Genomic DNA, 17,603 nt, shown 5'->3' with positions numbered 1-17,603 from the left:
TCTCTAACTGTCCCGTATCTAAATCTAACCCTGAGTCCTCTCTAACTGTCCCGTATCTATATCTAACCCTGAGTCCTCTCTAACTGTCCTGATCTATATCTATATCTAACCCTGAGTCCTCTCTAACTGTCCCGTATCTAAATCTAACCCTGAGTCCTCTCTAACTGTCACGTATCTATATCTAACCCTGAGTCCTCTCTAACTGTCACGTATCTATATCTAACCCTGAGTCCTCTCTAACTGTCCCGTATCTATATCTAACCCTGAGTCCTCTCTAACTGTCACGTATCTATATCTAACCCTGAGTCCTCTCTAACTGTCCCGTATCTATATCTAACCCTGAGTCCTCTCTAACTGTCACGTATCTATATCTAACCCTGAGTCCTCTCTAACTGTCCCGTATCTATATCTAACCCTGAGTCCTCTCTAACTGTCACGTATCTATATCTAACCCTGAGTCCTTTCTAACTGTCCCGTATCTAAATCTAACCCTGAGTCCTCTCTAACTGTCCCGTATCTATATCTATATCTAACCCTGAGTCCTCTCTAACTGTCCCGTATCTATATCTAACCCTGAGTCCTCTCTAACTGTCCCGTATCTATATCTAACCCTGAGTCCTCTCTAACTGTCATGTATCTATATCTAACCCTGAGTCCTCTCTAACTGTCCCGTATCTATATCTAACCCTGAGTCCTCTCTAACTGTCCCGTATCTATATCTAACCCTGAGTCCTCTCTAACTGTCACGTATCTATATCTAACCCTGAGTCCTCTCTAACTGTCCCGTATCTATATCTAACCCTGAGTCCTCTCTAACTGTCACGTATCTATATCTAACCCTGAGTCCTCTCTAACTGTCCCGTATCTATATCTAACCCTGAGTCCTCTCTAACTGTCACGTATCTATATCTAACCCTGAGTCCTTTCTAACTGTCCCGTATCTAAATCTAACCCTGAGTCCTCTCTAACTGTCCCGTATCTATATCTATATCTAACCCTGAGTCCTCTCTAACTGTCCCGTATCTATATCTAACCCTGAGTCCTCTCTAACTGTCCCGTATCTATATCTAACCCTGAGTCCTCTCTAACTGTCATGTATCTATATCTAACCCTGAGTCCTCTCTAACTGTCCCGTATCTATATCTAACCCTGAGTCCTCTCTAACTGTCCCGTATCTATATCTAACCCTGAGTCCTCTCTAACTGTCATGTATCTATATCTAACCCTGAGTCCTCTCTAACTGTCATGTATCTATATCTAACCCTGAGTCCTCTCTAACTGTCCCGTATCTATATCTAACCCTGAGTCCTCTCTAACTGTCCCGTATCTATATCTAACCCTGAGTCCTCTCTAACTGTCACGTATCTATATCAAACCCTGAGTCCTCTCTAACTGTCCCGTATCTATATCTATATCTAACCCTGAGTCCTCTCTAACTGTCCCGTATCTAAATCTAACCCTGAGTCCTCTCTAACTGTCCCGTATCTATATCTAACCCTGAGTCCTCTCTAACTGTCCCGTATCTATATCTATATCTAACCCTGAGTCCTCTCTAACTGTCCCGTATCTAAATCTAACCCTGAGTCCTCTCTAACTGTCACGTATCTATATCTAACCCTGAGTCCTCTCTAACTGTCACGTATCTATATCTAACCCTGAGTCCTCTCTAACTGTCCCGTATCTATATCTAACCCTGAGTCCTCTCTAACTGTCATGTATCTATATCTAACCCTGAGTCCTCTCTAACTGTCCCGTATCTATATCTAACCCTGAGTCCTCTCTAACTGTCCCGTATCTATATCTAACCCTGAGTCCTCTCTAACTGTCATGTATCTATATCTAACCCTGAGTCCTCTCTAACTGTCATGTATCTATATCTAACCCTGAGTCCTCTCTAACTGTCATGTATCTATATCTAACCCTGAGTCCTCTCTAACTGTCCCGTATCTATATCTAACCCTGAGTCCTCTCTAACTGTCACGTATCTATATCTAACCCTGAGTCCTCTCTAACTGTCCCGTATCTATATCTAACCCTGAGTCCTCTCTAACTGTCCCGTATCTAAATCTAACCCTGAGTCCTCTCTAACTGTCCCGTATCTATATCTAACCCTGAGTCCTCTCTAACTGTCCCGTATCTATATCTAACCCTGAGTCCTCTCTAACTGTCACGTATCTATATCTAACCCTGAGTCCTTTCTAACTGTCCCGTATCTAAATCTAACCCTGAGTCCTCTCTAACTGTCCCGTATCTAAATCTAACCCTGAGTCCTCTCTAACTGTCCCGTATCTATATCTAACCCTGAGTCCTCTCTAACTGTCACGTATCTATATCTAACCCTGAGTCCTTTCTAACTGTCCCGTATCTAAATCTAACCCTGAGTCCTCTCTAACTGTCCCGTATCTATATCTATATCTAACCCTGAGTCCTCTCTAACTGTCCCGTATCTATATCTAACCCTGAGTCCTCTCTAACTGTCCCGTATCTATATCTAACCCTGAGTCCTCTCTAACTGTCATGTATCTATATCTAACCCTGAGTCCTCTCTAACTGTCCCGTATCTATATCTAACCCTGAGTCCTCTCTAACTGTCCCGTATCTATATCTAACCCTGAGTCCTCTCTAACTGTCATGTATCTATATCTAACCCTGAGTCCTCTCTAACTGTCCCGTATCTATATCTAACCCTGAGTCCTCTCTAACTGTCACGTATCTATATCTAACCCTGAGTCCTCTCTAACTGTCCCGTATCTATATCTATATCTAACCCTGAGTCCTCTCTAACTGTCCCGTATCTAAATCTAACCCTGAGTCCTCTCTAACTGTCCCGTATCTATATCTAACCCTGAGTCCTCTCTAACTGTCCCGTATCTATATCTAACCCTGAGTCCTCTCTAACTGTCATGTATCTATATCTAACCCTGAGTCCTCTCTAACTGTCCCGTATCTATATCTAACCCTGAGTCCTCTCTAACTGTCCCGTATCTATATCTAACCCTGAGTCCTCTCTAACTGTCCCGTATCTATATCTAACCCTGAGTCCTCTCTAACTGTCCCGTATCTATATCTAACCCTGAGTCCTCTCTAACTGTCCCGTATCTATATCTAAATCTAACCCTGAGTCCTCTCTAACTGTCCCGTATCTATATCTAACCCTGAGTCCTCTCTAACTGTCCCATATCTTTATCTATATCTAACCCTGAGTCCTCTCTAACTGTCCCGTATCTATATCTATATCTAACCCTGAGTCCTCTCTAACTGTCCCGTATCTATATCTAACCCTGAGTCCTCTCTAACTGTCACGTATCTATATCTAACCCTGAGTCCTCTCTAACTGTCCCGTATCTATATCTATATCTAACCCTGAGTCCTCTCTAACTGTCACGTATCTATATCTAGATCTGTCCCATTTCTGAATCTAACCCTGATGGTTTCGGTGAACCAGTCTCAGGTCTAGCTGCTCTGTGGGTCTGGAACCCTGAACATGAATAAAAGAATAAATGTGCAGTGCAGCAGTTTGACCTGTGGGGGCGGTGATGGTCAGCTGTTTGTTGCTGAAGCCTCCCTGTCTCCTCCCCCCTCCCCCCTCCCCCTCAGTCTCTGAGTATATAACCAGGCCCCTGGCCCCCGTCTCCCTGTCTCTTGGTGGTCTCTCTCTCTCTCTCTGTTTCTCGCTCTCATTGGTTCTCTTGTTGGAGCGTGCTCAGTAACCCCTGCAGACCTGGAGCCCTGGTACTCCTACACCCACTGGTTCCCCATGGCCTCGTCCCATGTGATGAAGGACCCACCGGGGCCCCCGGGGCCCCCGCCAAAGATGCAGCCAGCCATGATGATGTTCTCCAGTAAGTACTGGTCCAGGAGGGGGATGTCCCTGGACTCGGCCATGTTCCAGCAGCAACGCCACACGGGGGGGCAGATGGTGAGGAAGACTGCTGCTTTCCATCTTCATCAGGGGAGTTGTAAAGGTCTAGGGTCACGGTAGGGGGTCTAAGATGGGACGAGGTCAGGAGGGTCTTAGAGGTCTAAGGTCATGGTGGGGGGTCTAAGGTGGGACGGGGTCAGGAGGATCTTCAAATGGTAAAAGGAGAGAGGAGGAATCTTTATTCTTATCTTCACTAGTCTGTCCTCTTCTTCATTACTTCATTATCATACTCCTCCTCAGCATGCTCTCCTCCGCTCCTCCTGTCCCTCCTGTGCTGATGTGTTCAGTTTGCCCTGAGTGTGGTCTTGCAGGTTAAACTCCAGTCATGTCAGAGTCTGACTCTAAGTCTTTCATCTTCAAGAGCGTTTCACTGAAAAGATTCTATGAATGTCTTTAATTCTATTGGTTGTTTTCAGTCATGATCCAGAATGTCTGTTGGAGGTCAGGGAGTGGAGGACAGCTGTGAGACATGAGAACAGATTAGTTAGTATGTGCAGCTCTAGGTGGCGCTGTACGCAGCAGTTCTCATCAGAACATTTTAAAACAGATTCTACCAGAGTTTACCTGATTTACCTGGAGAGGAGGAGATCTATCCAGATGAAGGGAGACCAGAGTCTAGAAGAGTCCAGTCCTAAGCTGAGAGACTAGCTTAGCCCCTCTAACATCTAAAATCCTCCTTTATTCTAGAACAGTCTTTAATGTAAACGCTGATGTTCGGTCAGCAGAATAAACCTTGGTGGCCGAGAGAGCGAGGAATCGTGAGCCGTTCATGATGAGCCTGTTCTACTAAACGACTCTTTAATGTGAGTCGTTCATGAACGAGCCTGTTCTATTAAACGACTCTTTAATGTGAGCCGTTCATGAACGAGCCTGTTCTACTAAACGACTCTTTGATGTGAGCCGTTCATGAATGAGCCTGTTCTATTAAACGACTCTTTAATGTGAGACGTCATGAACGAGCCTGTTCTACTAAACGACTCTTTAATGTGAGCCGTTCATGAACGAGCCTGTTCTACTAAACGACTCTTTAATGTGAGCCGTTCATGAACGAGCCTGTTCTACTAAACGACTCTTTAATGTGAGCCGTTCATGAACGAGCCTGTTCTACTAAACGACTCTTTAATGTGAGCCGTTCATGAACGAGCCTGTTCTACTAAACGACTCTTTAATGTGAGTCGTTCATGAACGAGCCTGTTCATGAACAAGCCTGTTCTACTAAACGACTCTTTAATGTGAGCCGTTCATGAACGAGCCTGTTCTACTAAACGACTCTTTAATGTGAGTCGTTCATGAACGAGCCTGTTCTACTAAACGACTCTTTAATGTGAGCCGTTCATGAACGAGCCTGTTCTACTAAACGACTCTTTAATGTGAGCTGTTCATGAATGAGCCTGTTCTTTTAAACGACTCTTTAATGTGAGTTGTCCATGAACGAGTCTGTTCTTTTAAACGACTCTTTAATGTGAGTTGTCCATGAACAAGTCTGTTCTTTTAAACGACTCTTTAATGTAAGTTCATGAACGAGCCTGTTCTTCTAAACGACTCTTTACTGTAAGTTCATGAACAAGCCTGTTCTTCTAAACGACTTTTAAATGTGAGTTCATGAACGAGCCTGTTAATCTAAATGACTCTTTAATGTGAGCCGTTCATGAACGAGCCTGTTCTTCTAAATGACTCCTTAATGTAAGTTCATGAACGAGCCTGTTAATCTAAACAACTCTTTAATGTAAGCCGTTCATGAACGAGCCTGTTTTATTAAGTGACTCTTTAATGTGAGCCATTCATGAACGAGCCTGTTCTACTAAACGACTCTTTAATGTGAGCCGTTCATGAACGAGCCTGTTCTACTAAACAACTCTTTAATGTAGCTAGCTCCTGTTTGAGTGCCATTTTCCTTTTCTCCATCCTCTGTCCTTATTTAATCCACACTTAAAAAGACAAACTGGAACCAGATGATGAACCAGCTCTACTGAGCTGAGCCACATGATCTGGATCCCTGAAAAGAGAAGGATTTACAGTGAGAGAGAGAGAGAGACTGGGCAGACATCAGCTGAGGGAACATGGATCACTCATGTTTATGCTGTTCTGTTGCTGTACCTCACTCGTGTTTATGCTGTTCTGTTGCTGTACCTCAGTCATGTTTATGCTGTTCTGTTGCTGTACCTCAGTCATGTTTATGCTGTTCTGTTGCTGTACCTCACTCGTGTTTATGCTGTTCTGTTGCTGTACCTCAGTCATGTTTATGCTGTTCTGTTGCTGTACCTCACTCGTGTTTATGCTGTTCTGTTGCTGTACCTCAGTCATGTTTATGCTGTTCTGTTGCTGTACCTCAGTCATGTTTATGCTGTTCTGTTGCTGTACCTCAGTCATGTTTATGCTGTTCTGTTGCTGTACCTCAGTCATGTTTATGATGGTATTAAATATCCAGGCAGAAATACATTTGTCAGATTTTTTAAATGTTTTTGGGTTTATGTTGTTTGTTGATATAAACTGTGGCCATTTTCTGATGTTTGTTGTCACTGTGATCTAGTCTCGTCGTCCGTCTTTCTGTCCAATCAAAGAGAAGCCTGGCTCAGAGGGAGGAGCAGAGGATTCTGGGACAACAGCGGTGGTTTTCTCTCTGAAGAATGAGGTTGGCTGTTTGGTCCGGGCCCTCAGAGTCTTCCAGGTAGGACAAACACACCTGTTTGACTTTAAAAATGTTATTTATAAAATTACCACATGACATAAGAATACTCCTCCTTCACCTCCTCCTGCTCTCTTCTCCCCTTCTCCTCCTTCACGCCACACACACACACACACACACTACCACCAGGAGAAACGAGTCAATCTGAACCACATCGAGTCTCGAGTGTCTCGCCGTGTCCTTGGCGAGGTGGAGATCTTTGCTGACTGCAGCTGCAGTAAGAAAGAGTTCACTGAGCTGCTGCAGCTGCTGAAGGACCACGTCAATATTGTCTCCTTTAACACACCTGAGCACACCTGGTCAGCTGAGGCAGGTAAACACACCTGGGTTGACTGTCTGCTGAATAAGAACAGCAGGGTTCATCAGTGTGATTAAATGTCACATCTGTAGTACATTCTGAATTTATTAATTTTAATAATTAAACCTTAAATAGTTGTTCTAAACCTCTAAACAAACACAGAAAAACAAACAGGTTGTTGTTGTGTGTCCTCAGATGAAGATGAGGTCCCGTGGTTCCCCATGAAGATCTCCGAGTTGGATCAGTGTTCTCATCGAGTACTGATGTATGGATCAGAGCTGGACGCTGACCATCCAGTAAGTGTAATACCACTGACCTCCACCAGGAGGCTCCACCATCCTATACCTGTAATACCACTGACCTCCACCAGGAGGCTCCACCATCCTATACCTGTAATACCACTGACCTCCACCAGGAGGCTCCACCATCCTATACCTGTAATACCACTGACCTCCACCAGGAGGCTCCACCATCCTATACCTGTAATACCACTGACCTCCACTGATTCTCTTTCTGCGATCAAACTGAACAATATTTCATCCTGATCATCAAGAAGGGAGAATTTTCCTACAGAGAAGTCAAAGAACAATCGTCAGAAGATTTATTTGTTTAGTTTGGCAGAAAATGAATGAATCATATTTCTGACTCATGCTCTGGTAGCGCCAATAAATGAATGTGACTTTAGATGTCACAGAAACTAAAGGCTTTCTCTGTCGTAGGCTAAATGGTTCAAACATCTCCAGCAGTTTCTTTAAAAGTTGGCTCCAGGACGTTTTTAATGTTTGTCACCCAGAGACAGCTGCCTGGTGGTTACACCTCCAACTATAACTGCAGTCTGCACAGGCAAAACCTGAATCTGAACCTGAGTGTAGACATTCAGGCACAGGAAACACCTGGGCAACAAAACACACCTGTCAGTCACGTGTTCTAGTACCTTTGCCCACATGAAAATGGGTGGGTTCAAACAAAGAGGGCTATCGTCTAGGCCGAGTATCAGATCCAGACGTAAATACCTGGAGATAAAAGCTGAATGTTGATCTCTTGTCTCATATTCATCTTTTGGTGTCAAACCCAGATGTTTTTAGTCTACAGCAAAAATAAAGGACTTGGGCCCACCATTCCAGTACTGTCTGAGGGGGCTGTGGTCCTCAGGAGTATGCCTTCAGCTGATCCTATCAGCCACAGTCAAAGCGGACCCCAGCCTCCTCTGTCATCCTCCATACCCCGTCTCAACATTGATGCTTGACGGCCTGGATAATAACCTGGCGTGTTTTCTTCTCCTCTTTCCTCTGTGTCCACAATCCTGTAAAACTTTAGAGCCCATACTAAACACCTCCTATGTTTTCATTCATCTTCTCTTTCGAGCCTTTAATGCCCAGGTTCCTCCACCTGCTGTACCTTCCCTGGTCTTTCTCTCAGGACAGGGTTTTCCTCTTACAGTCTTAGAACCTCTCCTCTGGTATTCTTTCTGCTGTTCTAAACTCCGGCTCTGCAGACCGGCTGTAAATCTTTCTGCTGTTTTCTAGCCCTTGGTCATATCTGGGTTAGGGTTAGCCCTTGGTCATATCTGGGTTAGGGTTAGCCCTTGGTCATATCTGGGTTAGGGTTAGCCCTTGGTCATATCTGGGTTAGGGTTAACCCTTGGTCATATCTGGGTTAGGGTTAACCCTTGGTCATATCTGGGTTAGGTTAGGGTTAACCCTTGGTCGTATCTGGGTTAGGTTAGGGTTAGCCCTTGGTCATATCTGGGTTAGGTTAGGGTTAACCCTTGGTCGTATCTGGGTTAGGTTAGGGTTAGCCCTTGGTCATATCTGGGTTAGGTTAGGGTTAGCCCTTGGTCATATCTGGGTTAGGGTTAGGGTTAACCCTTGGTCGTATCTGGGTTAGGTTAGGGTTAGCCCTTGGTCGTATCTGGGTTAGGTTAGGGTTAACCCTTGGTCGTATCTGGGTTAGGTTAGGGTTAGCCCTTGGTCGTATCTGGGTTAGGTTAGGGTTAACCCTTGGTCGTATCTGGGTTAGGTTAGGGTTAACCCTTGGTCATATCTGGGTTAGGTTAGCCCTTGGTCATATCTGGGTTAGGTTAGGGTTAACCCTTGGTCGTATCTGGGTTAGGTTAGGGTTAACCCTTGGTCGTATCTGGGTTAGGTTAGGGTTAGCCCTTGGTCATATCTGGGTTAGGTTAGGGTTAACCCTTGGTCATATCTGGGTTAGGTTAGGGTTAACCCTTGGTCGTATCTGGGTTAGGTTAGGGTTAGCCCTTGGTCGTATCTGGGTTAGGGTTAGGGTTAACCCTTGGTCATATCTGGGTTAGGGTTAGGGTTAGCCCTTGGTCATATCTGGGTTAGGGTTAGGGTCAACCCTTGGTCATATCTGGGCTAGGGTTAACCCTTGGTCGTATCTGGGTTAGGTTAGGGTTAACCCTTGGTCATATCTGGGTTAGGTTAGGGTTAACCCTTGGTCATATCTGGGTTAGGGTTAGGGTTAACCCTTGGTCATATCTGGGTTAGGGTTAGCCCTAGGTCATATCTGGGTTAGGGTTAGCCCTTGGTCATATCTGGGTTAGGTTAGGGTTAACCCTTGGTCATATCTGGGTTAGGGTTAGCCCTTGGTCATATCTGGGTTAGGGTTAACCCTTGGTCATATCTGGGTTAGATTAGCCCTTGGTCATATCTGGGTTAGGGTTAACCCTTGGTCATATCTGGGTTAGGTTAGGGTTAACCCTTGGTCGTATCTGGGTTAGGTTAGGGTTAGCCCTTGGTCGTATCTGGGTTAGGTTAGGGTTAGCCCTTGGTCATATCTGGGTTAGGTTAGGGTTAACCCTTGGTCATATCTGGGTTAGGTTAGGGTTAACCCTTGGTCGTATCTGGGTTAGGTTAGGGTTAGCCCTTGGTCGTATCTGGGTTAGGGTTAGGGTTAACCCTTGGTCATATCTGGGTTAGGGTTAGGGTTAGCCCTTGGTCATATCTGGGTTAGGGTTAGGGTTAACCCTTGGTCATATCTGGGCTAGGGTTAGGGTTAGCCCTTGGTCATATCTGGGTTAGGGTTAGGGTTAACCCTTGGTCATATCTGGGTTAGGGTTAACCCTTGGTCGTATCTGGGTTAGGTTAGGGTTAACCCTTGGTCATATCTGGGTTAGGTTAGGGTTAACCCTTGGTCATATCTGGGTTAGGGTTAGGGTTAACCCTTGGTCATATCTGGGTTAGGGTTAGCCCTAGGTCATATCTGGGTTAGGGTTAGCCCTTGGTCATATCTGGGTTAGGTTAGGGTTAACCCTTGGTCATATCTGGGTTAGGGTTAGCCCTTGGTCATATCTGGGTTAGGGTTAGCCCTTGGTCATATCTGGGTTAGGTTAGGGTTAACCCTTGGTCATATCTGGGTTAGGGTTAGGGTTAACCCTTGGTCATATCTGGGTTAGGTTAGGGTTAACCCTTGGTCATATCTGGGTTAAGTTAGGGTTAACCCTTGGTTAGGGTTAGGGTTAGGGTTAACCCTTGGTCATATCTGGTGCCTGAAGCCTGGTCAGCGGACATTATGGACTCAGAAGAGGACTCTTTATTTGGTCTGACCCTCTCCCTCACATGAGAACCTGGTTGGAGTTCTTACTGGGGACTCATTGAGTTCTTCTCTGTTGGTTTGTGATGTCCAGTATTGGAGCTTCCATGGCGTAGTCTGGTTGAGGAAGTGCCTCAGATGTAACATCTTTGCTAGTCATGGCGTTAACTTTGTCAGCTGTGGTCATTTTTCCTCATTGGACTGGTTCCTGAGATAAATACGAAGGAAAAACTAACTTTTGGTTGACTTTTGAGGAACTTTAGCGTGCGCTCTGACAAGCATGTCTGCTCAGTCTGCCATCTTGACGCCCCAATCAGCCAGTCAAGAGTTGTTAACTGTACTTCCTGTTTCCTGTCAGGGCTTCAAAGATGACGTCTACCGTCAGAGGCGGAAGTACTTCGTGGAGGTGGCCATGAATTATAAATTGTGAGTACCACCTTCAGGAACACGTTCAATCGTTGACTCAGACCGTTTTAAAACTCCTCTGACGTTCTGATTGGTTCTCCAGTGGACAGCCCATCCCCCGTATCGAGTACACGCCGGAGGAGGTGAAGACGTGGGGCGTGGTCTTCAGAGAGCTGACCAAACTCTACCCGACCCACGCCTGCAGAGAGTACCTGAAGAACCTGCCCCTGCTCACCAAACACTGTGGCTACCGAGAGGACAACATCCCTCAGCTGGAGGACGTCTCGCTCTTCCTCAGAGGTAAACGCCGGACGCCATTTTGAACCAGATTTCTGACCTGTGTCCAACCACCAAAGTCCACATCAGTACCACAGTCTGATCACTAAGGTCTAGGCCAGGGGTCTCTCCTGCTCAGGTATCAGGACCCCCCACCACTCAAAGTTTCAGACCTGACCACTCAGCCACCCTAACAAGAGGCAGCCATGTTTAACACACTGAAAACAGCTTCACGGCCCACGTTTGGGTCCCAACCCACCAGTTGAGAACCACTGGTCGATGATCTCTGTCGTTCTGCTGCTCTGATAGAGGTCCTGCTTCCATCGGTCCATCCCAACAGGAGAAGCAAACTCTAGTTGGTTTCAAAATAAAACATCCTGTTTAGACCACCGATGCCACGGCAAAACAGGAAGTAAAAGAACATACATCGACCTCCGACAGGCACAGAGACGTGTTTGGATGGAGTTCTCTTTGTTCTCAGACAAGAACACTGACAACACAGTGTTTGTGTTTAAACCAGTAAAAACCTGATAAAGGAAGAGGGACGTCCTTACTGCGGTATCAGGATGATGAGGGGAGTTCCTCAGGACTCCACCCTCGGCCCCCCTAAGGTTCTCAGTCCTCTGCCTTCAGAATAAAGCTGTCACCATCTAGAACCGCAGCTCCTCTGTTCCTCTAAACTCTCTGTAAAAACGTCACGGTTGTCTGAACTGTCTGACAGCTTCTGTTTAAATAAAGGTTTGAATGTTTGTGTTTCAGAGCGCTCGGGCTTCACGGTCCGACCCGTCGCTGGGTACCTCTCCCCCAGAGACTTCCTGGCGGGTCTAGCTTACAGAGTCTTTAACTGTACCCAGTATGTGAGGCACAACACAGACCCTCTGTACACGCCTGAGCCGTAAGTACACGCCAGCCCTTCACAATAAAAGCCACTCAAGTCCTTAGACTTTAGAGACCCACATTACAAACCCTTTCACAATAAAAGCTTCTTACTTCCTGTTTAGGGACACGTGTCATGAGTTGCTCGGCCACGTTCCTCTGCTCGCTGATCCAAAGTTCGCTCAGTTCTCTCAGGAGATCGGCCTCGCCTCTCTGGGAGCGTCAGATGAAGACGTGCAGAAACTCGCCACGGTGAGTCAGAATGCGTTTGAAGTTATTTTTAATTTATTAAAATATTCTTTTATGGGGCGCAGGTGGCCGAGTGGTTAAGATGCACGCCCCATGTACGCGGACGGCCTGGGGTTGAATCCGGCCTGAGGCCCTCCACCGCATGTCTCTCCCCCGCTCTCATCCCTGTTTCCGACTCCATCCACTGTCCTCCTCTGTCAAATAAAGGTACAAAAATGCCCAAAATAAATCTTAAAAAAAAAAAAAAATTCTTTTATTTGTCTCTCCTTGTTCCTTTAACAGTGTTTTCTCTGTTTTTGAACAGGGCATGTAACCTTTAAATTTTTAAAGTTTTATTTTGAATGCACTTTAAATGGTTTTTGCCTTTGCATTTTCCAGTGTTATTTCTTCATGTATTTTTATTTGCATTTGAATTTTGTGTTTTAACCCCATAGTTTTACAGTGCTATCTCTGTAACCCTGTCATTTTTTACAGTGTTATTTCTTTATTATTCTAACAGTATTTTTTTTTGGCCTTTTTGCCTTCTATTTGATAGGACAGTGGATAGAGTTGAAAAGGGGGGAGAGAGCGGGGAGAGACATGCAGGAAACAGTGCCACAGGCCGGATCCGAACCCGGGTCACCTGCGCACACGGCATGCGCCTCAACCACTCGACCACCAGCGCACCATTCTAACAGTATTTTTAAGTTTCAACTTTTTTATATTCAGAAAAAGAGAGGTAGAGAGAAAATAGAACATTTTCTCCCCCCCAGACCCAATCCATCCCGGTCCTCTTCTTTCATGATTAAGACATTAGCGAATTGTATGCTAACAGAAATATATAGTGCCTAACAAACCCACCAGACCCCCACTGAGAGCAAGGTCCATGCCTCAGCTGCACCAAATCAACAGCACCGGCAAAATTTGGCAAAACCAAAATCATTTTCCATGCTTCCACAATGGTCAACCCGCCAACCCGTAGAAGCTCCCCAACCGAAACGACACCCCAAATGCCAAACTACAACTTCTACCATTATCCACGAATCCTCAAATTTACAGCACTTCATGATGCTGGGTGGTCTCTGAGACAGGCGGTCTAATAAATCCACCAAGCAGGTGCACATACCCACACAGTCAAAAATAAAAGCAAGAATAAGAATTAAGATAAAAGTTAAAAAGAGTAATGTTAGGCACTGCAAGCGCTCTGGGGCTCAACAAAAAAACAAGATCAAGCAGCAGCAGCACCCCTGTGTTTACGTCTCATTTCTCATTTGCTGGCACAAGGAATCCTGCTGGACTGTGGCCGTGAGGCGGGCAGGCAGAAGAGCAAGCCCCCCGGAAAATGATGCCGCAGGAAGCCTATCAATATAATCAATCAATGGTCTCCAGGTTGTATAAAATTTATCAGAAGAGCCCCTCAGTGAAAATTACATTTTCTCCAGTTTGAGAAGAGACATGGTAAAGAGGACCTCCACATAAAGAGGATCTTCCTACGCACGATCAGTGAGGTGAAAGCTATAACAGTTCTTTGTTTTATTGTTGTAGAAATTTCATCTGGAGGTCTACCAAATATTGCAACATGGGGGCAAGGGGGTATAGCCATATCTAGAATTTCAGATATTGCGCCAAAAAAAAGATTTCCAGAAATTAGACAGTTTGGGGCACGTCCAGAACATGTGGGTCAAGTTACAGAGAGTAACCTAGAGAGTTTTGTGCTACTGTAATGAAGCCTATGAAGCACCTTAAATTGTATAAGGTTAAGTCTAGCACAACTGGATGATGAGTTGACCCCCTTCAGGGCCTTCGTTCCAGAAATCATCAGAAAAAACTGTCTGCAGTTCTTCCTGCCACTCTTTCCTGATTCTGTCAAGAGCAGGTTCATCCTTTGCCATCAAGAGAGCATGAAGGTGGGAAATATGGCCCCACCTAGTGGCGCCCGCCTTCAGCAGCAGGTCAACGCCACTAGGTGGGGGGATTTGGGGAAACTGAGGAGAATGAGTTCTAACAAAATCACGCAACTGAAAGTATCTAAAAAAAGATCTGTTTAGTATAGAATTATTACATAGTTGGTCAAAGCTAGCAAATAGGTTGTCTAAAATTAAGTTTCATAGGTGCTGAATACCCTTTTGTTCCTAGGATTTAAACCTGGGATCAGTTCTGGCAGGTAAGAATAAATGGGCCCAGATTTCCAGGGTGCCAGTGACAATGGGATTGGAAGAAAATTGGGAGTGAGTTAGGGGGAGAGGACTGCATGCCAGGGCTGGCAACGAGGACGAGAAGCATGAATCGGCTTCGACTTGATACAATTTACCCTGAGGCTGAGTGCACCAGAGCACAATCTTGTGTGCATTGGCAGCCCAGTAGTAAGCAAGAAGGTTAGGTAAGCCAAGCCCACCCCGTTCTATTCCTCTGGAGCAGGGATCCACCAACTCTTGCATGTCTACAATAAATGAAGATAAAATGCTACCGATATGATCTAACAGTATCTTTAACCCTGCCATTTTTTACAGTGTTATTTCTGTATTAGTCTGACAGTATCTTTAACCCTGCCATTTTTTACAGTGTTATTTCTGTATTAGTCTGACAGTATCTTTAACCCTGTCATTTTTTACAGTGTTATTTCTTCACCATTGAGTTCGGCCTGTGTAAACAGGACGGTCAGCTGAGAGCGTATGGAGCTGGATTACTGTCGTCTATTGGAGAGCTACGGGTGAGACACAAAAACACAAACATAAATATTTAAGGTATTTATTTATCCTCTTTGTTTTTAATATTTTAAAAAATAATGAAACATAAATATAAATATTTAAGGTATTTATTTATCCTCTTTGTTTTTAATATTTAAAAAAATAATGAAACATAAACATAAATATTTAAGGTATTTATTTATCCTCTTTGTTTTTAATATTTTAAAAAATAATGAAACATAAATATAAATATTTAAGGTATTTATTTATCCTCTTAGTTTTTAATATTTTAGAAAATAATGAAACATAAATATAAATATTTAAGGTATTTATTTATCCTCTTTGTTTTTAATATTTTAAAAAATAATGAAACATAAATATATGTGAATATTTTAGAAATAATTCCCTTTGGGTTTTATTTTTTAAATTTAAAGACAAACCCTCTAAACCAAAGTTCTAAATCAGTCACAGCCATAGAAAGAAACCAGACTTCAGTCCCGGATCTGTTCCTTTAAATAAAAATGTCCTCCATCTTTTATTGTGACGTGTTTTTTTTTTCCCAGCATGCTTTGTCTGACCAGGCTTGTGTGAAGATGTTTGACCCGAGGACGACATGTACCCAGGAGTGTCTGATCACCACCTTCCAGGAGGTTTACTTCGTCTCTGACAGCTTCGAGGAGGCCAAGGAGAAGATGAGGTACTCGCCGCCTCACAGTGCCGCGTCAACGCGGTCTGAGAGGAAGGTTAAAGACAGGTTAGAAAGAGGGCGGGGACAGGAGTTCACGTTACTGATAGTCATGATACCTGATAGTCAGCTATTATCTATTAACCTGGCCTCACCTGGTCCTAACTAGGTCTAACTAGGGTCTAATCTGGTCTCACCTGGTCTCACCTGGTCTCATCTGGTCTCATCTGGTCTCACCTGGTCTCATCTGGTCTCTTCTGGTCTCACCTGGTCTCATCTGGTCTCATCTGGTCTCTCCTGGTCTCATCTGGTCTCATCTGGTCTCACCTGGTCTCATCTGGTCTCTCCTGGTCTCATCTGGTCTCATCTGGTCTCTCCTGGTCTCATCTGGTCTCATCTGGTCTCATCTGGTCTCATCTGGTCTCACCTGGTCTCATCTGGTCTCACCTGGTCTCTCCTGGTCTCATCTGGTCTCATCTGGTCCCACCTGGTCCCTCCTGGTCTAACCTGGTCTCAACTGGTCCTAACCTGGTCTCACCTGGTCTTACCTGGTCCTAACCAGGTCTAACTGGGTCTCACCTGGTCTCACCTGGTCCCTCCTGGTCTAACCTGGTCTCAAATGGTCCTAACCAGGTCTAACTGGGTCTCACCTGGTCTCACCTGGTCCCTCATTGTCTCACCTGGTCTCAGCTGGTCCGGACCTGGTCTCACCTAGTCTCACCTGGTCCTAACCAGGCCTAACTGGGTCTCACTTGGTCTGTTTAGATCCAACCATAGTTTAGTTAGGTCATAACTGACCCCTTTAAGAAGCCCCGCCCTCCTTGGTTACAGGCCCAGATCCATCAGGTGTGTTACCTGCCTAACCCGGTCTCTCTCTGCCCCCTTAGGGAGTTTGCAAAAACGATCCAGCGCCCGTTCTCGGTCTACTATAACCCGTACACCCAGAGCATCGACCTGCTCAAAGACACGCGCAGCATCGAGAACGTGGTCCAGGACCTTCGCAGCGACCTCACCACGGTCTGTGACGCTCTGGGGAAGATGAACACCTACATGGGCATCTGAGGACACGCCCCCTGAGCTGTGATTGGTTAACGTCACATGTGTGTTGGTGTCTGAGTCAGCTGTTAGAGCCTGTAGATAGGAGCAGAGCTATATTTATGGATGTGATTGATTATTGCTTCATTGATTGTTTTTTGTAAAGCTGATTATTGTGATGTGAAGATCAGTGTTCATCAATAAATACATAAATACATGAATCAATAAATCCTCCCTGATTCTTCAGACTGAACAAGTCCAAACCTGAGTCCATTAATGATCAGATTATTGATACCTGTCGGTAACTCCTGATGTTATTGATTAGTTGATCATTTAAATCATCAAAACTGAAGTCAAACTCCTGAACACTCACCTACAGCCATTTAGAGTCACCTGTGAGAGGATCTGAACAGTCCAACCCTAACGCTACCCTATGAGTCTGAGTTTGAGAAGTCTGAGTTTGAGAAGTCTAAGTTTGAGAAGTCTGAGTATGTGAAGTCTGAGTTTAAGTCTGAGTTTGAGAAGTCTGAGTTTGTGAAGTCTGAGTATGTGAAGTCTGAGTTTAAGTCTGAGTTTGAGAAGTCTGAGTATGAGAAGTCTGAGTTTGAGAAGTCTGAGTATGTGAAGTCTGAGTTTAAGTCTGAGTTTGAGAAGTCTGAGTTTGAGAAGTCTGAGTTTGAGAAGTCTAAGTTTGAGAAGTCTGAGTATGTGAAGTCTGAGTTTAAGTCTGAGTTTGAGAAGTCTGAGTATGAGAAGTCTGAGTTTGAGAAGTCTGGGTATGAGAAGTCTGAGTTTGAGAAGTCTGAGTTTGAGAAGTCTGAGTATGTGAAGTCTGAGTTTGAGAAGTCTGAGTTTGAGAAGTCTGGGTATGAGAAGTCTGAGTTTGAGAAGTCTGAGTTTGAGAAGTCTGGGTATGAGAAGTCTGAGTTTGAGAAGTCTGGGTATGAGAAGTC

At 44.8% G+C, this 17,603-nt stretch overlaps 1 protein-coding gene across 1 annotated transcript; it reads left to right on the top strand.

Annotated features, from left to right (window-relative positions):
• Positions 1–105: 105 nt before the first annotated feature.
• Positions 106–16,758, top strand: tph2 (tryptophan hydroxylase 2 (tryptophan 5-monooxygenase)). The gene is made up of 11 exons (XM_041796401.1): positions 106–3,919; positions 6,453–6,590; positions 6,738–6,921; positions 7,102–7,202; positions 10,817–10,884; positions 10,967–11,163; positions 11,899–12,034; positions 12,141–12,267; positions 14,858–14,953; positions 15,494–15,627; positions 16,503–16,758. The coding sequence occupies exons 1-11, from the start codon at positions 3,758–3,760 to the stop codon at positions 16,675–16,677; spliced, it is 1,518 nt and encodes a 505-aa protein (XP_041652335.1). The 5' UTR covers positions 106–3,757; the 3' UTR covers positions 16,678–16,758.
• The last annotated feature ends 845 nt before the right edge of the window (positions 16,759–17,603 follow it).

The sequence above is a fragment of the Cheilinus undulatus genome, linkage group 9, assembly GCF_018320785.1.
Source record: "Cheilinus undulatus linkage group 9, ASM1832078v1, whole genome shotgun sequence".
NCBI classification, from domain to species: domain Eukaryota; kingdom Metazoa; phylum Chordata; class Actinopteri; order Labriformes; family Labridae; genus Cheilinus; species Cheilinus undulatus.
This window is presented reverse-complemented; position numbering and strand designations above follow the sequence as displayed.